The following is a 26317-nucleotide window of genomic DNA, read 5'->3' on the forward strand; positions in this document are numbered from 1 at the left end:
TCAGGTCCAGTTGGTTTAAGAGCTTCCAGAATTATGTTTGGCAACCAGGAGTTGTTTTCTACTAAGCCCAAGATGAAGAAATGATACAGCCCATGCTGTTTCTCATCAGCAAATTGGATCAAGGAGTCAAAGAGAGTTAAAAAGATCAAGGAGGTACTTAATGGGCTAATACAAGAACTTATGGCAAAAGAGAGCATGGGAAATTATTTTGGGGATGATACCTATCAAGTCCAGCCCAGTTTGAGCCTAATTCAAGTCCAAGAAAGCCCAAAATAATCACTTTATTTTGTGGTCAAAGAGAAGTGACGAAAAATGGAGTTCAACTCACCTTGGGAAGGAAACCTTGGGAAGACAAAATTCAAAAGTTGAATCTTCATTCAACTATCTATCTTTATTGTTTTTAGTTTCAAGAATAATACTTGGCTTTGTTACCAAGTTTTCTTATCTTATATAAACTCATGTAAGAGTAAAGAAATAATAAACAATCCAACTTTTTATCAAAACCTTTTCTTTTTGAGAGTGATTCTCTTCTGTTCTTTGTGAACAAAACCGATTGCTTGGTGTGATTCCAACAATCAAAACCGACTACTTGGTGTGATTCCGATAGTCAAAACCCCGATCTCCTTGGTGCGAGGCTGAGAGATCCGATCTTTTTGGTGTGAGGCTGAAAGATCAAACCGGTATATCAAGAGTCTTTCCGCAACTCTTGTGCGACCATTCGTTCCACCATCCTTATTCTTGAGGCTTCTTCGTCTTTAGAATCAAGGTGTCTCTATCAACCAACTCGAAAGTGCCGAATCCTTGGGAGGATCATATCAGTTTAGGTTCCTGAAAGAACAACACATCTTTGGCTGCGTTAGGGAGAAGCAGAAAGCCATATCTATTTTTCCTCTGTTTGGTTCTCTGTTTTGCATGTTGTGAGGTTCAAAGTCATTGATCTCTGAGTTGATTAACCAGCGAGGGAGAGTTTTATTTCCAGAAAAACTTGTAGAAACTATCAGTTTTGCTCAATGTTAAGTTGTTAACGATGAATGAGATCGGTTCGTTCCTGCTCTTTGAAGGTGGCACAAAAATAGATGTTGCATGTATGACCGCTGCTTGGTTAGCCCTGGGCATTCGGGTACCCGAACTCGATCGGGTTCGGGTTTTCGGGTTTAGACATATAGAACCCTGTTCGGGTTTTTTATACTTTCGGGTTGGGTTCGGGTATTACCTGTTCGGGTTCGAGTAATTCGGGTATAGGCGAACTCAATCAAACTATGAAAAAAAAAAAATTAATTTTAGAAAACTTGTATATATTTAAATATTTAACATTTCATTTTAGAATAGAGAAACTAAGATGGCAAAATGTGATGCACCCTTAAATGCTCAAGGTTATAGGTTCAAATCTCCTATTATGCATATTTTTACATTTAATTCGGGTTAGTTCTGGTGGTCATTCGGGTTTGGATAATACCCGAATTCGATCGGATATCCGAACCTCAGAGGTACTAAACCCGATCGGGTTTTATACAATACCCGAACTCGAACCGAACCATCTACTTCAGGTCGGGTTCGAGTTTGGGATTCGGGTCTGGATAAAATGCCCAGGGCTATGCTTGGTTGTGGTTTAATTGTGGAGAAAAAAACTGAGTTAGGTTTGTTTTTGGGTGTTACATAATGTTACTAGGGTTTCGTTGGGTTTGCACCGTTGATTCAGGTCTGTTAATGTTCTGGCCAACAATGACTAATTTAGAAACGGTAGGGGTTTACTTACGAAACACAAATAAAAAAAAAACAGGGGGGAGGGGGGGGGGGGAAGCGCAACGATTTAGGGCTAGGCAGCGATTTTCTCTATTTGTGGTGTAATAACCTCTGATCCGAATCCTATTTCCAACAGTGTCTTTGGGTATTTATAGGAAGCCTTTTCCCTACAGTTTCATTTTGTCTCCTCTGGAAATTAGCAAAAGCCTTTTAAGCTTATGGATCTCTGGTTAGGACCTCCTAATATATAAGGGGCATGCATAACTCATGTCCAACATCTACGAACAAGATTGGAGATATATTGTGCTCAGAGCCGTCGCACATAATTATGAGGCCACAAGCCCAAAAACATTTTTAAGCCTGTTAAAAAAAAAAATTAATGAAAACACAAAAAATTAAATGAGATTTGAGAGTCGAACTCGTGACTTCTCAGTCCATCTTCCACTACTTATACCGCTAGGCTAACCGAATTTTACGTAAAATAAGGCCGAATTTAGGCTATATAATTTGCAGTCGCAAGCTGGTGCTTCATCAGTTTGTGTCTTGGGCCGGCTCTGATTGTGCTTGTGATAACATTTATGAAGACAACAGACTAGTTAGCTCACATTTGTTTCTTTGGATACTATTAAATTTATATTACAGAAGCACATGGCATTTTATAACCTCAAGGTGTCTTTATTTTTTTGTTTTATCTAGAATTCTACAGTCACCGTATAACGAAAAGTGACTGTTGTGTAGAAGGCAGACAAGAACAAGATCCGAGTATTTTGCCGTAGTGGTTTATCAGTTAATTATTATGCATCATGGAGAGCTCATATATGTAAGAATAGTGATGTTATCATCTCTTCACATTAAGACAAGCCACGCTGGTGGGTTTTCCATAAACTATGCCAACGCGTTGCAAAGTCGACTTTGCACATTCTTTTTATCAGATCTGCTGGGTCATATCTTTATTGCATATAGGCAATGACGTGTGAGAGGGGGAACATTGCACAGACATTGATGTTCAATATAATAACTTTATATGCAACAAGAGATTCCTCATTTCTCTCTTTCATGATGATGTATATAAGTAATTACCGGAGAGGCAATGAGAAGGCAGAACAAACATCTTAGCTCTCAACATCTTCTCTTTAATCAACAACAAAGAACTTAAGATATTAACAAAAAAAAACTTAAGATCAAGAAAAAATGGCACCATCCTTCCGTGTTCGTTCTAACAGTTTCCCTTCTAGCCTTCATCCACAAGCTGCTCATGTCGATGAGCAGTTGTCTCGTTTGAGATCGTCTGAGGAAGCCTCAACATCTTCTAGCTCTTCTATCTGTCAAAGACTTGACAACATTGAAGAGTTACATGAGTCTCTTGACAAGCTTATCCGCCTACCAGTTACCCAACAGGCTTTAGCTCAAGAGCAGAATAAGAAAGTTGTCGAGTAACATTTCCAAGAATGCATTGTCGCAGATGAAAGAAGGTCTCATGGAGATCCAATCCATTCTACGAAGAAAGCATGCAGATCTATCGGGAGAGGTCAAGAAATACTTAGCCTCAAGAAGATCCCTAAAGAAGTCATTCCAAAAGGTCCTCAAGAGTTTGAAAATCAAACAAGACCAAGAATGCAATGACAAATCTCTTGCCATATTTGGAGAAGCAGAAGCTGTTACAATGGCTCTTTTTGATTCTCTATTCTGCTACATGTCTGGATCAAAGACTTGTGACAAATGGTCACTCATCTGAGACGCCGCAAGTAAATGAATTCACAAGAGTTGATTCCAAATTCCAGTCTGAGAAGACATTGAAGATGGATGATGTTCAGATCCTAGAATCATGCATTCAAGATTTTGAAGATGGACTTGAATCTCTATCCAAGTTGATGATCAAATATAGAGTCTCAATTCTTAACATCTTAGGCCACTGATGCCTATAAATTTTGTACATATATAACCAAAAGGTTAAATACATCAATATTTCTCATATGATTTTTGCGTTTCTTAATTTGATTATATTCTCATCAAAGAAGAAGTTCAGTCTTGAATTAAGAAAACAAGAAGTCACCTAATCAAGACTTCTACCATTTACTATTGAATCCTCCCAAAAATTTACAGTTTTAACTTTAAACCAACCAAATTACAGCGCCAAAATTCCTCACTATAATACTACAAGCATCTCTCAAATTCACACGTTTACAACAATTATAGCTCTGTTCATGTCTAAGTGGTGGGTATTAGAGTACAAGAGAAGAAGTGTATAATTTAAAGGATCTCTTTGTAAATACATTAACCCTAGGTTCTTTCTGTTTACTATATATATGCTTGTAGCCATTCTGTTTTGATATATATGATACATACATTCTTTATATGGTATCACAGCTTCGATCAACCCTAAATTTTTTCTAATTTCGCTGCTCTCCGTCACCTCCATGTCGACCTCTGACAATACCTCTCCTTCGACTGGTGAAGTTATCTTCACCAACACAAACACTCTTTTTAATGTTAACACATCCAATGTTACCAAGCTTCACGACACCAACTATCTCATGTGGAGTCTACAGATCCATGCCTTAATTGATGGCTATGAGCTCTCTGGTTATCTTGATGGTTCTCTCCCACCACCTCCTACCACTGTCACGACGAACGCCACAACGAAACCAAATCCTGATTTCACGTTTTGGGAACGTCAAGACCGTCTTTTCTATAGCGCTCTCTTGGGTGCTATAACGACCTCTGTTCAACCATTGATGTCTCGTGCTACCACTACTGCTGAAGCATGGACTACTCTTGCGGATACATTCGCCAAACCTAGTCGCAACCACTTCAAACAAATCAAGGATCAGATCAAAACTTGGACCAAAGGTAACAAATCTGTTGCTGAATATGTACGTGGGCTCACTGTTCGCTTTGATGAACTCGCTATACTTGGAAAACCGATGGATCATGAAGATCAAATTCAGAAAATCCTTGCTGGTCTTCCTGATGACTACAAGCCGGTCGTTGATCAGATTGAGAATAAAGACTCTCCTCCCACCATCACTGAAGTTCATGAACGCCTCCGCAATCGTGAAGTCACACTCTGAGCTGCTGCCACAATAACCCCTTTCCCGGTCTCTGCCAATGTTGCTCAGCACCAGCGTCGCGGTGATTACAACAACAACAACACCTACAACACTCGCACCAACCACTGTTCGTCACAATCCACCTCTCGCTTCAACAACAACAACAATTGGCAAGGCAACAACAACAACAATAATAATCGCTTCTTCCGGCCATATCTTGGCAAGTGTCAGATCTGTCACACACAGGGACACAGTGCTCGCCGCTGTCCACAACTCCACACCGTTCAAGCGTCTGCTCCGTCACGCTCCACCAGCCCATTCACTTCTTGGCAACCACGCACAAACATGGTGGCTAACATGTCCACTCCAGCGATCTTGGATAGTGGTGCAACCCACCACATCACCTCTGATCTCAACAATCTTACCATTCATCAACCGTACAATGGTGGTGATGATCTCACCATAGCTGATGGCTCAACATGCCAATCATTCATACGGGTTTAGCGCTTCTTCCAACTCAAACTCGAACCTTAAAATTAGATAAAATCCTTTGTGTTCCTAATATACACAAGAATTTAATCTCTGTCTACCGTTTGTGCAATGTTAATTAAGTCTCTGTGCATTTTTTTCCTGCATTCTTTCAGGGGAAGGATCTCAGTACGGAGGTCCCATTACTCCAAGATCGGACTGCTAATGAGCTGTATCAATGGCCGATGACGAGTTCTTCTGCTGTTGTGTTGTTGTCTGCTGCTGGTCCACGACCAAACTTTGTCTCTTGGCACTTCCTACTCGGCCATCCCTCCTCTACCATTTTAAATGCAATTGTTTCCTCTTTTTCACTTCCTGTTGCTACCTCTTCTCAAAAACATTTATCTTGTTCTGAATGTCTTATTAATAAAACACACAAACTTCCTTTCACTCAAACGACCATTACCTCCACTCGTCCCCTACAATATATTTTCTCCGATGTTTGGACTTCTCCCATTCTTTCTCACCAAAACTACAAATACTATCTTGTTCGTATTGATCATTTTACTAGATACACATGGCTATATCCTCTTAAAAGAAAATCTGATGTCAAAGACATTTTTGTCACTTATTCAGCACTTGTTGAGAATCATTTCCAAACACGCATTGGTACATTATTTACAGACATTGGGGGCGAGTTCATAGCACTACAGAGCTTCCTCTCCACACACGGCATCTCTCATCTCACATCACCACCCCACACACCAGAACACAACGGCTTATCAGAGAGGAAGCATCGCCACATTGTTGAAATCGGTATGACACTTATGTCCACGGCTTCTGTTCCTAAGGAGTATTGGTCGTATGCTTTTGCGACCGCAATGTTCTTAATAAACCGGATGCCCACTCCGGTGCTCTTGATGACGTCTCCATTTCAAAAACTCTTTAACATGTTTCCACACTATGAGAAGTTAAGAGTTTTTGGCTGCCTATGCTTCCCTTGGTTACGACCTTATACGCAACAAAAGCTTGATGATCGCTCTCAACGTTGTGTGTTTCTTAGATACTCCATCACACAAAGTGCATATTACTGCTTCCATCCACCCACCGGTCGTGTGTATACCTCCCGCCATGTTCAATTTATTGAGGATGTTTTCCCTTTTTGAGATCTCCATCAATCTACAACCACCACCGATACTGTTGTCACACCTACGGGTTCGTCACCACCTTTGGTCTCTCTTCCTCCTGTAACTCCATCATTTCCGCCTCCTACACCTCCGCCAGCTCCATCTACCACTCCACCTACCGACACACGTGATATTTGATTTACGTATCACCGACGTCCTCGGCCAGCGACCCAAATGCAACAAGACCAACAACAACTAGGACAGCCAAACAACACCGCCAACCCGACCTCGTCACCGACCTCCGCACCTATGACTTTGGGACCCTTGGACTCGGACCTTCACCCCTCCACCTCGTCGTCACCTCAGGTATCGTCCTCTAACTCACCTGCTTCTTCTTCTTCCTCTGATTCAGAGCCTACTGCTCCACCAGAAAATTAGATGTGACCCACGTCTCAGCCATCACCTCTTCCTCACGAGCCTACTGCTCTACCTCAGAATGAGTTGCGACCCACAACTCAGCTCCAACCACAAAATAATCCCCCACCACGCCAAGTGATACTAGGATTTTTGTATGTCTATCCTAGCAGGTTCAATTAACCTTATGCAGTTGTAATACTTAAGGTGTCAATCCAGTTGGGAAACTTTACTATCGCTCAAGATGCAATCAGGATTTCACAAGTCAAGCCAATTCAAAGAGAGTGTTTTTATCTAACAATCCTAGAATGATGAAAATGCAAAACGGAAATTGACTACAGAACTAGAAACGAAAATGTATGGCAAGAAGTAAACAAAAGTAAAAACGAAAACGATTCTAAGCATGAAGAAACAAAACAGTCTCAGGAATGTAATATCAATCAAGAATATAAAAGTCCTAAGGATGGGAGTAATTGATGTCGGTGGAGTATCCTAGTCTACAGAGTGTTTAACATACGACAAGCAAACTATCCCTAAACAATGAACATCACAACTTAGCTAATCCAATCTCTTGGCAAAAGCTACTCAGACTCAACCACTTCCATACCTAGCTCTCGCTAGAGAAACATGGTCGAGCAGGCATTATAAACAAGTTCATTCACGTCAACAAACATCCTAGACAACTAATCTCTTAGGCTAGGAACGTAAGTCTCTGGCACTAGTTGGTCAAACATTTCATCAAACACTTTTTGGGTGTGGAAATGTCTCGAACCTAGTTCCAATTGATCAGAGGGAAACTAGTAATTCTAACACTAGTCCAGAAGGGAATCATACAAATCAAAGTTTAAACACCCTACATCCTAAGATCCTCCACCTAGTCTATCCCATCCCCAAGAATCTTAACACTACTCGGATCCGAAAATCATCACCAAAGATACAAATCCAGAAAACATTGAACAAAGCATAGTAGATAGATAGAAATGAGAAGAACAACTTTGTAAAAGAAATCAAGTGCAAAAATTGAATAAACTCGGAGATGTCGGATTACAAGTCTCAGAGCGTTTTTTGGTGGCTAGGTCAAACCTTAGAAAAGAAAACGAGATAAAAGATAAGATATCCTCTGCCAAGGCTTAACAAAACTTATTTATAGTAAAAACATGTAAATCCCTAAAACTTAAAACGACAAGATAGAGCGTCGGTTCGGGAGTCTCCTGAAGCGTGTCGGACGGAGCGTCTTCCTAACATGCGCGATTTTGTCCGTGTGCAACCAGTGGCTCGATTGGTGATTCGAGAATGGCTCGAGTGATGTGTTCCCGACTGGTGACCTGAGAATGGCTCGGGTGATGCGTTCCCGACTGGTGACCTCAGAATAGCTCGGGTGATGCGTTCTAAACTGCGTGGATCGAATGCTTGGGTGAGAGTGGCTCGATTGGTGAGTTCGGAGGAAGCGAGGAGAGTGGCTCGATTGGTGAGTTTGGCGGAAGCGACGAGAGTGGCTCGAGCGTGTGAGTTCGGCGGAGGTGAGGGGAGGTTGGCTCGAGCTGGGTGTATATGCATCCACTAAAACGATGATAACTCTTTAGGAACATCTCCGATTGGCTTGAAATAAACGTCATTGGAAAGATAACTCAGTTCCCTACAACTTTGATGAAGACGTAAAAATCTGAATCCCTAGACTGGTGGCTCGAATGGTGGCTCGAGTGGTGGCTCGAGCGTGGCTTGAGCGTTGATGTTGGAGCGTGGCTTGAGTGTGGATGTTGGAGCATGGCTCGAGCGTTGATGACATCCATTCCAGGCATGATGGATCGAGTGGGATGCTGGTGCTTCTTCCTGGGAGCGCGTCCAAGTCGCATGTCGGTCGAGTCACATGACGTCCATTCCGGGCATGCTTGGTCGAGCCGCATGTCTCAACCTCCATTCAGTTCCAACAGTCTGGACATCTCCTAAACACCTGAAATAACTCCAATATGCAAGATGTATGCAAGACCAATACAAAGACTACCTAGATATGCATATTATGCAAAAGTGACTAAAAACAATGCAAAACAATGAGTTAAGAGACCAAAATGAATAACAAATGCATGATGAAAGAGTGTAAAATATATACATATCACCAAGCTTATCCCGTACAACCACATGTCCAAAATACAAATGTTGAGCCACCACAAAATACCCACAAAATGAAAACCCGTTCCAAAAACAATATCACCAAACCACAAACCAAACTCTCTCTTAACGTCAATTGGAGCCCTGATTGCTCACGTGAATATGATGCTTTAAATGTCAATCATACTTGGGACTTGGTTCCTCCTAATGCTCACCAAATATTGTTGGCTGTAAGTGGGTGTTTACTACAAAGTTTCTTGCCAATGGTGTCCTTGATCGTTACAAAGCGCGCTTGGTCGCCAAGGGGTTTCATCAGCAATATGGTCAAGACTATGCAGAGACCTTCAGTCTCGTTATTAAATCCACCACACTTCGCCTTGTTCTTGATGTTGCAGTGAAAAAGTCCTGGCAACTCAAACAACTAGACGTCAATAACGCTTTTCTGCAGGGTGATCTCACTGAAGAAGTTTACATGTCTCAACCTCCAGGCTTTGTTGACAAGGATAAACCTCATCATGTCTTCCGTCTCCGCAAACCTATCTATGGATTGAAGCAAGCTCCGCGTGCATGGTACATGGCTCTTAAACAACACTTACTTGACACTGGCTTCACTAATTCTCTTGCTGATGTGTCTCTCTTTATCCACGGTTCTGGCTCCGATATCACTTACGTCCTTGTGTATGCTGATGATATTATCGTTACCGGTAATAACAGCTCCGTTATTGACGTTGTCCTGACCTCTTTCTCTCAACGATTCTCCATCAAAGATTCTACTGATCTGCATTACTTCCTTGGTATCGAGGTTTCATGGACGTCCCACGGTCTCCACCTCATGCAACACAAGTACATCATGGATCTCCTTCACAAGAATAATATGCATCAAGCGAAACCGGTGTCCACACCATTACTAGCATCTCCGAAACTCACTCTGACATCGGGTACGCCTCTTGAAGACGCTTCACAGTATCGTTCAGTCGTTGGTAGCCTGCAATATCTATCCTTCACGCGTCCTGACATTTCTTATGCTGTCAATCGACTCTCTCAATTCATATATCGCCCTACTATTGATCATTGGCAAGTGGTAAAATGGGTTCTTCGTTATCTTGTGGGCACATCTACACATGGTATCTATCTTCATGCAAATTCACCTATCCTTCTCCATGGTTATTCTGATGCGGATTAGGCAGGTGATACTGATGATTATGTGTCTACAAATGGATATCTTATATACAATGGTCGCGATCCCATTTCTTGGTCTTCGAAGAAGCAGAAGGGTGTGGCTCGTTCCTCCACCGAAGCTGCGTACCGGGCTGTGGCCAACACTGCTGCTGAAGTCCGCTGGCTAAGTTCTCTCCTCACTGAGTTACGCATTCGACTTCCGGCTCCTCCGGTAATTTACTGTGATAATATTGGAGCTACGTACCTGTGTGCAAATCCTGTCTTCTATTCTCGCATGAATCATATAGCCATCGACTACCATTTTGTTCGGGATCAGATCCAAACCAACAAGCTTGGTGTCTCCCATGTCTCAACTCATGATCAGCTCGCTGATACTCTCACCAAACCTCTGTTCAGAACGCAATTCGAAAGTGCTTGTCTCAAGATTGGTGTCACCAAACTTCCTCCATTTTGAGGGGGCGTATTAGAGTCCAAGAGAAGAAGTGTATAAGTTAAAGGATGTCTTTGTAAATACATTAACCTTAGCTTCTCTCTGTATACTATATATATGCTTGTAGCCACTCTGGTTTGATATATACGATACACACATTCCTTATAATGGGAGACAATGGAAATGATTCAGCATAAAAATAAGTAATTAGTTATCGATGGAAGGCCGACATGTGAAGATGAATGGTGGGAAACACAAATACATGTTTAGTGTATACATTAAAGTAAGTCCACGTCGGCACTTTAAACATTGCATATAAAAAGTTAAACCTTATGCACACAGAGTTTAAAGAAAACATTGTTTCATATTTAACAACTTTCTCAAGGATATTATACAAATAATATGACATGTGAGAAACCTCACGGAGACTTTGAAGTTTCATCTCTCTTAATTATGGTTTCTTGAATTACTTCAAATGTTTCCCACCATACCGACATGAACAGAGTTATTATTGCAAAGAACGTGTGAAATTCGAAAAACTTCACCAATAATGAGTCCATACAGCGTCATTTAGGTGGATTGAAGTTGTTGACGTAATTTTTTTGTTACCATGTTTAACCTGTGAACTTTAGAGGTTCAAGATATAATTAGAGAATTTTCTGATGTATTGTTTATAGGATGAACTTGTTCGTTGATGTTAAAAGAGTCAAAGATAAATAAAAAAAATGCGTTTGGAATTGAGACTTGAATTTGTTTCTATTAACTTTTCTGATATGTACAAAATCTTTAGGCTCTAATGGCCAAAGCTGTTGAGAATTGACACTCTGTATTTAATTAAAGACTTAGATAATGATTCAAGTCCATCTTCAAAATCTTGAATGCATGACTCTAGGATATGAACATCCTCCATTTTCAAAGTCTTCTCGGATTGGAATTCGGAGTCAACCTTCGTGAATTCGTTTGCTTCCGCTTCACCTGTAATTTTCTTCTTGTTCATTATCTTTGAGACGGCTGACCATTTGCTACAAGTCTTTGATCCAGACATGTAGCTAAAGAGAGAATCAAAAAGAGCAATTGTAATAGCTTCTGCTTCTCCGAATACAGCCAAAGATTTGTTGTTGTTGTTGTCTTCGGCTTGTGAAACCTTGAGAGACTTTTGTAGTTTTTGGAAAGTCTTCTTGAAGGACTTTCTTGAAGCTAAGTATTTCTTGACTTCTCCTGATAGATCTCCGCGCTTTCTTCTTAGAATCGATTGGATGTCCATAAGACTTTCTTTCATCTGTGACAAAGCATCCTTGGAAATGTTGCACACATCCAAGATCCTGAGAGTTCCATCAAGAAGCTTCTCAACGGTTTTCTCGTTCTGCTCTTGAACTAGAGCGTGTTGTGTAACGGGTAGGCGGATAAGCTTGTCAAGAGACTCGTGTAGTTCTTGAAGGTTGTCAAATCTTTGACAGATAGAAGAGCTTGAAGATGTTGAGGCTTCCTCAGAAGATCTTAATCGGGCCAACTGCTCATCGACATGAGCCGCTTGTGAGTGAGGTATCGAGGGGTAACTGTTAGAGCGAACATGGAAGGATACAGCCATTTTTATTAATCTTAGGCTATATGTTATTGATCAAGAAGAATGTGTTGAGAGAGCCTTAAGATGTTTGTGTTGCCTTCTCCATGTTTCTCTTGTCAATACATATATACACCATCAGGAAAGAGAGGCTAGACGAATCTCTTGGTGGGTAAACAAATCAAATATGAAAATAAAAATAATGGACCAAGATCTCCGCCATATCAGTTCTCTGTCTCTCTCCAACCATCCGCACAGCTCAATTCTCCATTTACTTAATGCACTGAGTTGAGTTCCATTGCACGAGCGAATATTTTACAAATAGAGCTGGCTTGTCTGCTATTGAACGTAACCCTTTTATATGTCCTGTGAACTTACAATAATGTTTGTTACTTCGAAAATGTAAACATAGATGCAACCCAAAATAAATAGTCAAGGAAAAACTGTAAATAGAACATAATGTAAGTTACAACATTACATGATAACATCAATAAACCAGATTCGTTCATTTTAGTCCTTGATAGACTTATTCAAGAAAAGTTGTTTTTTGTCGTGTTCTGTGGTCTAATATTATGTAAGAAAAAAAAATGATATCTTCATATAAAAATGTAATTTGACATAATGTTACACGCTTGCATTGTGTTAATTACATTAAAATCTTCATATGTTAGAACCAACTGTGATAATAAGGGTGATTATGTGGAGTGCGAAGCAAGACCTCTATCCCTAGATAATGGCATGTGAAACAAATCGTGTGGAGGTTGTCTTCAAGAAATTAAATAATATCATTATCTGTGCATACGATAATGTAAGTGTTATTATCTTACAAAATGTCTAACTACACGAGCACTGTTCAATAGCTTCTGTCAATTCCAGCTTGGTTTTGCGTCCTCCTCCCTTAGAAATTTTTTTGTGAATATTTATAAGTTTCTCCGTGTGCTATATAACCTGTTTCCAGTATCGCACACGCTTGCATTCAATCATATAATTATACTAATCAAAGGAAAGACAACTGTGATATATAGATGAAGTAGGGGCAAGATCCATATCCGTAGATCATGGCATGTGAGTACACATCCACCTAATAAAAATTTTGTAGATCTTTTTTAAATTTCGAACAAACGTGTAAAGATTCAAATATGCCACATGATAAGTCAAGCAAGCACATGTTTACTTCTTCAGGGCCGTTAAAAAAATGTTTTCACCGTTAGAAAACTCTTATGAGTTTTTTGTAACAAGATTGAGATAGATTTGGTTCTTTCATAAGGGAGAAAGATAAAGAGATGTAACAAAGAACTGGTTAGTTGTATTTGTTGTTTTTGAGATCACTTTTACATTAACTTTCTATACAAAAATATTGTAGGCACTCATTAGTGGCCTAAGATGTTAAGGAATGAGACTCTATATTTAATTAAAGACTTTGAAAGTGATTCAAGTCCATCTTCAAGATCTTGAATGCATGACTCTAGGTTCTGAACATCTTCCATCTTCAAGGTCTTTTCGGATTGAAATTCAGAATCAACCTTTGTGAATTCGTTTTCTTGCGCTTCACATGTAGCTTTCTTCTTGTTCATTAGCTTTGAGACGACTGACCATTTGCTACAAGTCTTTGTTCCAGAAATGTAGCTGAAGAGAGAATCAAACAAAGAAACTGTAATAGCTTCTGCTTCCCCAAAGACCGCCAAAGTTTCATCGTTGTTGTCTTCGGCGTGTGTAACCTTCAAAGACTTTTGTACTTTCTGGAATGACTTCTTAAGAGATTTTCTTGTGGTTAAGTATTTCTTGATCTCTCCTGATAGATATCCGCGCTTTCTTCGTAGAATGGATTGGATTTCCATGAGACCTTCTTTCATCTGTGACAAAGCTTCCTTGGAAATGTTGCACACATCCAAGATCCTAAGGGATCCATCAAGAAGCTGCTCGACGGCTTTCTTGTTCTGCTCTTGAGCTAGAGACTGTTGGGTAGCGGGTAGGCGAATAAGCTTGTCAAGAGACTCATATAAATCCTGAAGGTTGTCAAGTCTTTTGCAGATAGAATAGCTGGAAGATGTTGAGGCTTCCTCAGAAGATCTCAAACGGGCCAACTGCTCATCAACATGAGCAGCTTGTAGGTGAGGTCTTGAGGGGAAACTGTTAGAGCGAACATGGAAAGAGACAGCCATTTTTGTTTATGTTTAGATTTTTGTTGTTGAGAGAGTTTAAGATGCTTCTTCTGCCTTCTCATTGCCTCACCAGCCTTACATATATATACACCACAAGGGAAGAGAAAGAAGAGGAATCTTTTGGTGCGTAAAATATTCATATCATTAATAAGATGTTTGTGCGATACACCTTTTACTAGGTGACAAGAGGCATCTCATATAATATAAAAGTAATAGATCAAGATCTCCGTCATTGTAGCTCTATGTCTCTCTCTAACCATCCTCACAGCTCAACACTTCATTACAATTAAGACATGTCTCCTATTCCATTTTTGCACGAGTGACAATTAAGACATGTCTCTTATGTGTCTGTACAATGAGCTGTAAGAAGGATGTGGTTGGAGAAGATTACAAAAGCTCTCAACAGTTAAATGTAATATAACCTCTATATACTAAACTCAGATCTTGTCTACTTTTCCTCTCAGCAACCACAATACGTGTGAGTACGGAGACATGAGATTACAACCCGACCACAAGAATGAGACATGAGATCTTTAATATATGTGACAAACTTTGACACATCCATTTCTTGCCACACTTGTGAGTTCTTGTTCTTGAATTTTGATTATTGAATATTATCTAATCCAGGACAAGAGGGTTGCAAACATCTTTCCTGTTTCTCTTCTATCTAGTTTCATGAATGATTGTTATACATTTAACCTATTGTTCAAAGAGTTAAGCATTGAAGTCTACGTGCAATCTCCATAACCAAACATTGGATCTTTATACTTTACACAAAGAAGAAAGGAAACTAAATGAACGAAGACTTTATTTTCTCTATCTATAAACCCAAATGCTATCTCAAAATTAGTCACTGATGCAAAAGATGAAAACGAAGATTCACATAAATAAAGGTTTCCGCTTTAATTCTAAACTCAGAATTTACACAAGAATTCTCTCAATCAGAAACAAACAAAAATGTCAAGTCTATTTGATTATTTCACATTTTATCCTAAAGGAAATATGCAAAATCAAGATTCTTTCTCACTGATGCTTTCTCTTTGCTTCAAGGATAGCTGCTTCTTTCAAAGTATTTGTAGAGTCAATGTTCATGTTGAGTTTGGCTAAGGCCACAGACTGCAAGTAGAAGGCGGTTGGCCAATCAGGGTACACAGTTTGTGCAGTCATCCCATCAAGGAGGGCTTTATCTGGCTCATTGCAGAATAGATAGCATAGACTACGCCTCGCATAAACACTTGGGTACACCATTGACCTAGCATCAATGAACTGTGGACAGAAAACAGAAACAGAATTAGATATAGAGATTCTACTAATATTCATGCTGAAAGTGAAAGGGAAGAGAATGTTATAAAAACTACCTGAGAATAACAGTCGATGGCGGTTTTAAAGTCTTGCTCTACAAAGGCTTGATCACCTTGTTTACGTACATCTTGAAGTTCTTTCACCTCTTGTATCCATTCTTCGAAAGATAACTTAGCTCATAAACAAATACAAGTATAGTTACCATCTCTTTGATGCCAAATAAATTGTAAAGTCATGTTGAAGTATTAAGTTAATGAGTTACCTCGATGAAATCCTTGTCATCGTCATATGCTGTCGACACCATGATTTTATGAATAGATGCAAGGTCCATTCTCGAACAAGCCTCTCCTAGTGGCGAAATACGAGTTGATGATGATGCCTCCTCTTGCTGCGTTGTCGTTTCAATCACTTCACGAGATGGAGCCTACAAGCAGGACGATCAAGTTTAACATGAATACAAGATTAAAAAAAAAAAAAAAAAAAAAAAGAATAAAATTATGAATATGATAAGGTCATTACTTCTGCTCTAGTTAGCAAGGTTTCAAGCTCTGCAACAATCTCTCTTGTGTTGGGACTCTCTTGATCCTCGTGCTGCAAACATTGAATGGCGAGATTGAGAACGGCGGTAGCTTCATCCATGGAGAACCTCCCCTTCAGGTATGGATCCATCAACTGAACAAGGGTCTTTCGATGTATCATCTCAGGAGCCTAGAAGCAAGATAATAATAACTAATTAATCGGCGGCTTATATGTGGCTTCTATTGCAAGAAATGGACAATGGTAGATAACTTTATGAGTACAGTCACAAAGTCAAGATGAATGGTTGATTCACACAACTAAGAAAGCAAAAGATTACTTACATGGCTTGGAGGAATTTGCTTTCCACTTATCAGATTTACAAGGATAGTACCAAATCTGTATGTCATATTATGAGGGTTCACACTTCCTGAAATGAGAATATAACATCACATTTTAATAATAATAATAATATATAAAAAATATAAAGAGAGAAATGCGTATTTATTATTACCTGTTGTTGTTCTTTGATCATCATTGATCTCCTTCACCAAGCCGAAACAAGAAAGACATGCATTACCATCCTTCGATTACACCATTAAACAATTAAAAAAAAAAAACATTTTAGCATCCTTAAACTACACGAGAAGGCATATAGATGAGAATGTTTGTCTTATGTATACCTCATCAAATAGAACCTTGTAAGCACTTAGATTATTGTACGAAGCAAAGCCTGCTGTATTGCAATAACACAATGCCTCAGCTACACCATAGGCTACTCTCAACCTCGTAGGCCAATCCATGGTTTGATGCTTCCCTATGAACCAAAACAACAACAACAAAAAATGCTAGCAAGTTCAATCTGGTTCAATCGGTTCCTATAAGCAATGTACATTGATATATACCATCACAGCATGTCGTATAGACCAACATTGTAACCTCACTTTATATCCCCAGATACACAAAACCTAAAATATGAAATAAATTGAATAAGATATGAAGAGAATGAATCATACGCTGAAATAAACGCTTAGCAAGAGTATCATTTGGCATGAAATCTGCGACAAGAAGCCTTTTATCTCCATCACAACAATATCCAATCAAATTGACGATTCTCTTATGTCTTAACCTCCCAACTCTTTGTGCCTCTTCCTGACAACGTTTCGAGAAACAGTATAACCAAACCCATCAAAATTAAAAGAGAACAATAACCGTCACTTAAAAACATTTTCAGACAAAGAAAGGGTACGTACCACAAATAGGTTAAGGTCAGGCCAAACCGTGCTATTAAATACCTTGACAGCGATGACGCTACCATTTTGCAAACGCCCCTTGAAGACGATATCGAAGCCATGCTCCGTAACAATGTTCTCAGGACTAAAATATCTGGTGGCCATCTTGAGATCGTAGAAAGAGAATTTCGTTAATGGTGGATCTTCTCTTCTGCCGTTTCTGGGTTCGGAAGATGCATCGGTCGTCTCGTCTTGAATAGGATCTACAGTTGAAGGCAATGAGTAACAACAACCCATGATTCTTCAGCGGACAAGGGGAGAGATTCACAACTATTCCTTAAAGTTTTATCTGATTCCTTGTTTGGTCTTTGGAGTCCTTTGACTAATGAAGCTTAAGTGTCTCTTTGTTGCCAAAGACAAAGAGTCTGATTTTGTAGCATTATGACCATTATTCTCGTGCCAAAAATAGAAGAGACCTTCTTTCTTTTTTGTCACTCAAGGGTTTTTTTAATTATTCTTTAAATTCGTTTTTTACTAGATGAATATTCGTGCTATACGCGCCAAAGAACGTATATATTAGTTTCAAAAATATATACGTTCGTTAATTTTTTATTCTAAAGTTTTTATTTCAAAACTTTTAAATTAAATTTTGATAAGTATTTATATTTTTAATACTTTGAATATATTTTGATTATAAGTTTTTTATTTGCAATGACTTGGAGATGTCCTTGCAAACTTTTAATTTCAATTCTACACATTTAGATATATATCAAAAATGCAACATATTTACAAGGACATTTAGATATATCTCAAAAAGGACATTGATTCATATTGACTACATTTTAAAAGTCTTGCAAACTTTTAATTTCAATTTTACACATTTAGATATATCTCAAAAAGGCAACATATTTACAAGTCTTTTCAAAGTGTAGTCAATATGAATCAATGTTGTGGCTATTAGAAAATTTAACAAATAAGCTAACATTATAAGTGTAAAGAATGAAAAAAAAAATTATTTTTGTTTTTCCTTAAAAATATTATAAGGTAAAATTACTAATGCAAAAAAAATATTGAACTTTTAGGGTCAGGGTCTAATTTTGTAGTTCAGGGCTATGTTGCATGAAACTCTTTTTACGGTTCGTTTCCCGTTTCCGAAACGTTTCAGAAACCGAAACTCATGAAAACATGGAGACAAGCCATAGAAACACGATTCGTAAAAATTTCTGTTTGGAAACTCCGTTTTCGTTTTGAAAACAAAACATAAATTTTTTTAGCTTAGAAACTTAATAAATAAATAATTTGAAAATATATATTCATGCATGATACATATATATATCTAATATTATTAGTGTTTTAGTCCAACATATAATATTTATGTTTTGAATTTGTATTGTTTTAAATATTCCTTATGATATAATTTTTATGTTTGGCATTTTATTATGTAGATACATATATATAAAGATATATAATACATACGTTTCCAAAACGTTTCCATTCTTAATTTTAGAAAAAGTCGTTTTTTTGTTTCCGAAACGTTTTGCTTCCGCTTATCCATTTCCGTTTTCATGTTCAGTATTTCGTTTTAGAGTTTAGGATTCCATATCTTTGAAATTATATTTTATATACCTATATAATATTTCTATAAATAATTAAGAATCATATTATCGTCGTTTTAAAAAATTTAACCACAGGAAAAAAAAATCTAGGGTTTTTAGAATGATTATGAAATAACTCAATAAATGAAGTGATCGAATATTAAAGAGGACACGCATTTTCTTGCATGACAGAGGGTAAATTTTAGAAATATAAATTTCCTCCAAATAAATGGTGAAATAGTTATATGTTTTATTTACTCAGATAACTTTTTCTGCATTTTGACCAAATGGTGTTTCGCTATTATGTCACTTGTAGTTTAACCTTAATTGTTTCGATGTCAACTTTCACAGTCGTCATGCCCGATCGAAGCCCAAATTAGTGGTGTTTAGTGATCTTTCTCATCGACTCTGCCATCTCTACCCTCATTAAGTTAATGCTTTCTCCTCTTTCATCTTGTACTATACACTAAGTGTTCTATACAAAAAAAAATGGTTCTTTAATTTCGCTTTACTATCTTTAAAACCTGTATGACTCAGTGTCATAGCTTGTAATCGTCATTCTGTATTTTAGTTGAAAGCCCTTTATAAACAAAGACCATGCAAGTAGTTTTGTGTTAGGCTATCAAGTAAAAGTTACAAGCCTATTGGAGTTTATTAGTCTGGTTTAGTTTCAGTAAATTCTATTGTACCATTCGGTTATTAATTATGTTGGTTGAGAAACTTGTATTTAAGCTTTATCGTGTACACATTTTTAATTCAATGAAGTTTGTCTACATGGCTAGTTGAAGAAGAGGATTACACCTTGACTAGTCTCTTTAGTATCCAGTTTAAAATACTGTTGTAGTCTTGTAGGTTGAAAAACTTTCCCACATCTAGTATTTGACAAAAACATTGACTTGTCAAGGAAAAAAAAAAGAGTCAAAAACTAATTAATAACGGTTACCAATAGGAAAAATAACACGAAAAACTAATTACAATATTTCCTAATTCGTGTAGTCAATGTTTGATTATCTCAAAAGTGCTAATATATTTCCAAAATTTATTAATTTTCTTAGTATTTTTAAGTTTTCCTAAATTACTAAGAAGAATAAGAAAATGAGGGAGTCAAACTAATTAATATGTTTCCTAGATTTTAATGATTCAACATCCCCTTGCAATACTTTTTTTTGTATATATATAACCAAATATTTTGCTGGCATAAACACTATTCTCTCTACATGTATCTACTTAAAAAGTTCTTGTGATTTTTCAGTCGAATCATATTTTTTTCCTTTGAATCATACTTTCTCACATTATACTTTTTCAACCTACAAGGCTACAACAGTATTACAAATTACAATGGTCCATTGCTTCAGCTACACAATATGAATATGCTACTCGCAACTGCATTGCCCATCCCCATATTGTATAGCTGAAGCCCTGGTTTTTGTAATATGTAATGGGGTCAAATAAAATAAATATGTTTTGCATTTGTAATTTGTATAGTAGTCAATACATCTTTGTTTTGCATCTGTTATAATCACAAATGTTTTAAATTTTTTCACTCAACAATAGGTCTCGCAGCTCTCATTCAAGGTGTGATCGTAGCAAACGTATCAACCCATGGAATGGGCATATTATAGTTAAAGGCTTGGAGCTTTCAATTCTTGAACCTTTCATGCCTACTAATGTACTGCCTCTTTGTGGTATATATGATAATCGCAAACTAGTTTAATCACAGTTCCCAAATTAATAAAACCAAACATAAATAAATCCGTTTTAAGTTTTTTGTTCATAGAGTAAATAAATGTTGTGGAACATAATAAAGCTATACAAAATTGGGTACTTCACATCATCACTTGTGCCAAAGTATCTAACATTTTTTCTGAACCATGGAATCAATCAACCAACCATCCCCTTCCTAGATAGGTCACGGCACGCACCCACCCACATACGCTACCCGAGCACTGTCCCATCTCTCTATCCCATGTCTACCGCAGAGCAGTTCTTGGCCATTTCTGAGGAAGATGATGCATTAACTTCCCAGTGCCTTAGACAGCAGCCATATATCAATAGGGTGACCCAATTTGGGTCTGGTGCTCTAGACTATTGACTGCAGAGCTGAGTCATGGCAGATCATGCATCATGGCTGTCTATAGAACGTGAATCAACTCCCAAGTCTATGATCATCTTTTGGTCATGCGATATATTTCCTCCATGGTTTTCCATTAGTCTTCATCTGTTTCCCGAGAGCCGCATTCTTCTTCAGCACGATGCAAGAGATCCTCATAAGCTTTCACAGATTCCTCTGTAAATCTCTCCATAGCTTCAAATATACGTTGAAGACTACCCTGTAAACTCTCGTTACTAGTGTCGCTTTGATAGACAATGTTATCCTCGCCCTGACCAACCAGAACCATTTTCCTTTCCAGTTCTTGAATCTCTCTCTGTATTCTCTGTTCCTCTCGGTCCATATTCCTTGGATCACCCGGCCCCGTCATCCTCTCCCGGGTTTCTGACCTATCTTTTTCCCAAAGATGAAGCACACTCGTTGTGAAACGGCGTATGGCCTCGATAACTTCCTTCTCTGATATTCTATCTAGAGCTTGTTCCCACTGGTTACAGATCACGAAAATCATTGGAGCCCCAATACGACCAGGAGAAAATGGAACGAACCCATCAGAAGTTTCCTCAGGTTCATAGAAAAGACACTTCATAAGCCAACTATTTAGCTCTCTTACAAAACCCTTTTGCGCACTAACCCAGCTCGAGAATCCAACAATCCAATTTATAAGTTCATGCCCAAGCATCCTTGTAGCTTCAAGATGATCATCACCGAGTTTTTTGCTCACTCTATTGGGGCCTAAACCTCTGGCTTCCTTAATAGCCTCACACTGACTTCTATGGCACTCAAGCATGGATTTCCACATTCTACTAAGCCTGAAAGAAGGAGTTGACATCTAATGAGAAACCAGTATATAAAAAAAAAAGATCATAGTAAAATATGATTGCATTTAAACTTCATCCAGCGTACCCTTGTATCAATTCATTCAGTTGAAGCCATAGCTCTTCGTCTCTTATCTTGTTAATTGTCACAGAGATTTTATCAACAACTTGAATCGCAATCCTTATCTTTGATGACAAACTTCTCACTAATTTTCGTGTTGAATCTACTTTTAGATCTTCAGCACCTCTTTCATCCAAACGCTTCAGCTTCCTCAACTTTTTCTCATGGGTTACACGCAGTTTTTCCTCGGCCTACATGCACAAATATTTAGTTCAAACCTTGACTAGAGAGAGCTAACCAAAGAGATCACATCTGACTATCCTAAGAGAGACAATTTCTGTTTGAACATACCTTGACTTCCTCATAAAGCTTCTTCTCCCAGAGATGGAGCTTGTGCAACGTCGAAGAAAGTTTCCGAGATCTTAAAGCAAGCTCTGCCTCAATGTCTGCGTAAGTGGGAGCAGCCACTGAAGAAAAGGCTTCAGCTTTAGTTTTCTTGGAGGTTGATGATTGAGCTGGCGAAGCCATAGACGGTGAAGGGGTAGCCTCGTGCAGCTTCTTCGAGGAAACTGCTCCAATACAGGCACAAAGTCCATTTTTCAGGAAGCAAAGAATGGTTCAAACACAAGAAAGCTGCAAATGTAACTTTTTTTTCACCATAAATATTCGCTTGATCTCTACAAATAAGCAAACTTTGCACAACAGAATCATTGAAAACAGACACAACATGATGTAAGAGATGTAGCAAATGATGATGTAATTTACCATGTTTGCGACCATAAGGATGCTTACCCACTTCAAGCATCACTGCAATCTCACTTCCTGACTCTGCAGCTCTCAAAAACTGAGCTTCTATCTCTTTAGCAACCTCAGGCACCCCACGCCGGACCCTACTGCCACGTGCAACAGCCGCAGCGTTACTCTTCCGCGCCACGTCCTTACCACCACCACCATCCTCAACAACTTTCTTCTCCACGACATCATGAACCTCATGCTCCATTTGTTCTTTCTCAACTGACACACTTGGCCTAGTCTGATACAAAGAAGCCTGACCTCCTCCGCTAGTGCTGGCACCACCAGAATCACGTAACGGCTCTTCCACAGAAGCCGCAGCCACAAGTTTCTGTATCCCATGTACTTCCTTCACGACCTCATCGTCTTCCTCCAAATCCGGAATATCCAATTCCTCTCTAACCTCTCTCGAATCACGACTAGGACTGTACGGAGTGTAATAACTATCAAAAGGGTTTAAGAAATCCCAAACCTTTTCCCTCGGCGGCGACGGTGGCGGCGGAGGCAACTTCGATAAAGACTCAGGTCCGTAGTTCAGATATGGATTATAGTTAGAGGTTGATGATTCGCCGAAATAAACTCTCTGAGGACTCGCAGGTCTCTGCTCATAAACCACAGAAGGAGCCATCGAACTGTTCTTCATATAGTTCATACGCAAATACGTCTTCGGATTCGGGTCCTCCTCGTCGTCTAGATGATGATGCAGAGGAGACGAATGCAACGAATCAGTATCGTCATCGTCAGAATCCGAATCGAATTCGAGATGACCCGACCCGGGTTTAGCTTTCTTGGGTGAATCCGGATCGTTGTCGTCAAGTTCACGGTGGTGGTGATTGATGAATTGGTGAAGAGAGTGAGAGATTCCTATAAGGGATTGTGTGGACGTGAGCTTCAGCTAAAGCGTAACGTTGATGAATCGCTGCTTCTAAGAAACCACAACGGTCACGACAAAGCGCAACTGCTGGGAGATCGTCGAGCTTTGAAGTTGTACAACCCATTTGAAAAAATCCGATTCCTTTGAGATTCGAAAGAATCAAAAATGATTTTGTTTTCGTACAGAGATTATTTTAAAGTTAAGGTTTTTAAGTGGAAAAGGTTGAGACTTTGGAAGTTTGGTGAGTGGAATTAGAAAAGTAAAAGCTTGCTTATTTTGGGTAAAGTTGATATTTTTTTTTTCTCGAGAAAATTTTGAAACTTTATAAAGTGATTCGGAGGAGGATGACAAAGAGAAAAGAGGAATCTTGGCCAGCAACAACAATGATGAAATTTTTTAAGTTTCAATCGTACTGTGTAATTAAATTACTAATTTTTTTTCCGTTTCAGAAGGGGATTAATTTTAATAATTTGGATTAAGGAGGGGACTTATAAATTAGGTGATTCATGCAGGAAAAAATAATGAAACCTTTGAATTTTATGCGGCAAATACAATTATCGAATTTTAGTCTTTTGATTACTGTGTAACGCCGTTTTAGACCAATTCATTGAAGACTTGAAGTTGATTCCTAATTTGATTTGGTCGTTGGACAATTAAAAATATATATATATACAGTATCAGTTATGAATATGAAGTTGTAACGTAAACATGTATGAGTTTTATAAGGAGTTATGTCACACAACATTGATTGTGTGTAAAGTCAAATTAATTTATAACTAGGTAATATCTCCTGCAACAGTACAAAATAACACATGTTGTAATTAATTTATGTATATTTCGAATGCATAAAATGTTTTAGTTTTATGTGTTTTTTATAATTTCAAAATTTTAAATAGTGTTGAATAGTATATTTGATTTACTTACATGGTAATATTAAAATATATTTAGATTAGTACGTTGTTTAGACATCGTTAATTAACAAATATACAATGACCGTTTTGTAGTTTTTAAGCAATAGTGGTATGCTTAAAGGTGTTAAATCCAAATATCAAATTTTAATTTGGTTTTAGAACATCTTTCTCTTCATAACCTTGATTCCACGATCACACTTTGCCTTTATCTGCGCCACAACATAAAGAAAGGCGTAATTATTACCAGAAATACTTAGTGAGACAATTCTTCCATCTATTGGGCTATACACACAAGCAATAAGATCTCTTATGCCACAATTAACAAACAATTAAAACAAACCAGGCAATAAACAAGACATAATCAGCTGCTGAAGGTTGGTGTCGACCGAGAGCCACTCGGTGTCGATCGACACTGCCACCTGGACAAAGTCGTGTCGATTGACACACGACATGTGTCGATCGTCACCGATCACCTTGCAACTAACACAAGCCTTGTGTCGATCGATGCATGCTCGACATTTCACAAAATCCCTAATTGCATCGATCGACACCTTCACATGGCATCGATCGATGCTCGTAGGTCAATTGCGCCATCCTCGCATTAGTGTCGACTGATACAAGCCTTGCGTCGATCGACACTTATGTCGAGCATCGCCTCTTTACGATCAGAAACTCTGAATCTCGCCACTAAACTTCTCCTATTCGTCCTACACGATCCTTGGAACGAATCCAAGCCTTAGGAGCCACAAAAAATTCATACAACTCAAAGGAAACAATCACATAACACATACAACATCACAAAAACAGAGATCTTAGCTTAGATAAGCCATGAACATGCACTCATCTTAGCCAAACAACGAGATCTAAGCCCCAAACGATGAAATTAGCACCACAACAACCTTCTCACCACGTTCCTAGGAAGAAAACTCACTCACAAGACAAAGGATCTCCAAAAACTCAAGAACGCTTCTTTGGAAAAACTCTACTTTCTTCTTTTCTCTCTAAAAATGTGACGGCTAAAGGAATTGGAAAAAGTCGAGGTTTTCCTTTAATACTCGATTCTAGGGTTCTCCTAAACCAGCCACGCAAACCAGAGTAATTAAAATCGAACCGAACTCCTGACCAAAACTCTGTGTCGATTGACACCACTAAATGTGTCGATCAACACACCTACCAAAATTCCAATTTTTTGGTTCGCGAGTCTTATATATAAAAGATTGATAGAGAACGTGGTAAGAGAGATTATACCCAATTATATGAATAATCTATGGCAAAAACTTTCTCAAAGCACCATCCCCATTAATAGTTTCTCTGCACAAGTAAAATACTGTTAAAAAATCAGAAAACATTAAATCAGTTCAACTAGAGCTCCCCAAATACTAATCAATATTCCGACGCGTCCAAGAAATTCAAGCCCATAAATCATTACCATTTTAACCAGGTTAGTTTCTTCAATTAGCTTTATCTAAAATGCCTAATTTTATAAGCATGGAAAAATTGCTTTAATTCAAAGTTTTAAGGTAATACCAATTTTAACTATAATCCTTTTGTAAAAACATCATGTTCTTTACTACTCCTTCCATTTTAATTTAAGTGATGTTTTAGCAAAAAAAAATGTTTTAAGTTATGTTTTCAGTTTTCTATGCAAAAATTAAATATGTATAATTTTCTTTAACCAATCATATTTTACTTGATGTTTTCTTATTCGTTGAATGCATTTTATTTAATGGTGTTTTAATGTAAAAGAGATAAATTAAATGAGATTATATATTATTTTAATTTCTGTAAAGTCTTTAAATATCATTTAAACTGAAACAGAAGGAATATAATATAGTAAAGAGGTAGTTACAGAAATAAATAATATATATA

General features: G+C 38.2%; 4 protein-coding genes and 1 pseudogene across 7 annotated transcripts; 1 reads left to right on the forward strand and 4 right to left on the reverse strand.

The window, feature by feature from the left end:
- Positions 1 to 2853: 2853 nt before the first annotated feature.
- LOC104768130 (uncharacterized) lies at positions 2854 to 3733 on the forward strand (annotated as a pseudogene).
- Positions 3734 to 11247: 7514 nt separating this feature from the next.
- Positions 11248 to 12170, reverse strand: LOC104767012 (uncharacterized). Its single transcript, XM_010491022.3, has one exon. The coding sequence runs from the start codon at positions 12103 to 12105 to the stop codon at positions 11311 to 11313; it is 795 nt and encodes a 264-aa protein (XP_010489324.2). The 5' UTR covers positions 12106 to 12170; the 3' UTR covers positions 11248 to 11310.
- A 1194-nt stretch (positions 12171 to 13364) lies between these two features.
- On the reverse strand, positions 13365 to 14289 carry LOC104767013 (uncharacterized). The gene has a single exon (XM_010491023.2). The coding sequence runs from the start codon at positions 14238 to 14240 to the stop codon at positions 13449 to 13451; it is 792 nt and encodes a 263-aa protein (XP_010489325.2). The 5' UTR covers positions 14241 to 14289; the 3' UTR covers positions 13365 to 13448.
- Positions 14290 to 15118: 829 nt separating this feature from the next.
- LOC104768132 (putative inactive receptor-like kinase BSK12) lies at positions 15119 to 17718 on the reverse strand. Its single transcript, XM_087503338.1, has 9 exons — positions 17312 to 17718; positions 17075 to 17210; positions 16742 to 16875; positions 16573 to 16642; positions 16403 to 16488; positions 16062 to 16250; positions 15805 to 15966; positions 15599 to 15712; positions 15119 to 15506 (listed from the first exon to the last, which is right to left on the reverse strand). Exons 1-9 carry the CDS (start codon positions 17585 to 17587, stop codon positions 15264 to 15266), a joined length of 1410 nt encoding a protein of 469 aa, XP_087359464.1. The 5' UTR covers positions 17588 to 17718; the 3' UTR covers positions 15119 to 15263.
- Positions 17719 to 20613: 2895 nt separating this feature from the next.
- LOC104767014 (protein ROLLING AND ERECT LEAF 2-like) lies at positions 20614 to 23913 on the reverse strand. Of its 4 annotated transcripts, none has more exons than XM_087502911.1 (4): positions 22664 to 23913; positions 22223 to 22440; positions 21899 to 22122; positions 20614 to 21804 (listed from the first exon to the last, which is right to left on the reverse strand). In XM_087502911.1, exons 1-4 carry the CDS (start codon positions 23313 to 23315, stop codon positions 21093 to 21095), a joined length of 1806 nt encoding a protein of 601 aa, XP_087359037.1. In that variant the 5' UTR covers positions 23316 to 23913; the 3' UTR covers positions 20614 to 21092. The 4 variants fall into 4 exon arrangements, with proteins under 4 accessions (XP_087359037.1, XP_087359036.1, XP_087359038.1 ...); XM_087502910.1 differs by having other exon boundaries at positions 22637 to 23906; XM_087502912.1 differs by having other exon boundaries at positions 22223 to 22504; positions 22637 to 23830.
- Between the last annotated feature and the right edge of the window lie 2404 nt (positions 23914 to 26317).

The sequence above is a fragment of the Camelina sativa genome, chromosome 19, assembly GCF_030686135.1.
Source record: "Camelina sativa cultivar CO46 ecotype springtype chromosome 19, ASM3068613v1".
In the NCBI taxonomy this organism is placed as follows: domain Eukaryota; kingdom Viridiplantae; phylum Streptophyta; class Magnoliopsida; order Brassicales; family Brassicaceae; genus Camelina; species Camelina sativa.

Excerpts from the sequence above, each read along its gene's own strand:
- LOC104767012 (XM_010491022.3), bottom strand. The coding sequence starts at position 12,105 with ATGGCTGTATCCTTCCATGTTCGCTCTAACAGTTACCCCTCGATACCT.
- LOC104767014 (XM_087502910.1), bottom strand. The coding sequence starts at position 23,315 with ATGAACTATATGAAGAACAGTTCGATGGCTCCTTCTGTGGTTTATGAG. Across the intron at positions 22,441-22,636 it reads TCCTTATGGTCGCAAACATG|TTTCCTCGAAGAAGCTGCAC; the intron begins GTAAATTACATC and ends GTATTGGAGCAG. Across the intron at positions 21,805-21,898 it reads CTGAATGAATTGATACAAGG|GCTTAGTAGAATGTGGAAAT; the intron begins GTACGCTGGATG and ends TCCTTCTTTCAG.
- LOC104767013 (XM_010491023.2), bottom strand. The coding sequence starts at position 14,240 with ATGGCTGTCTCTTTCCATGTTCGCTCTAACAGTTTCCCCTCAAGACCT.
- LOC104768132 (XM_087503338.1), bottom strand. The coding sequence starts at position 17,587 with ATGGGTTGTTGTTACTCATTGCCTTCAACTGTAGATCCTATTCAAGAC. Across the intron at positions 16,876-17,074 it reads TGCTAAGCGTTTATTTCAGC|GGAAGCATCAAACCATGGAT; the intron begins GTATGATTCATT and ends TTTGGTTCATAG. Across the intron at positions 16,489-16,572 it reads TGATCAAAGAACAACAACAG|GAAGTGTGAACCCTCATAAT; the intron begins GTAATAATAAAT and ends TTCTCATTTCAG.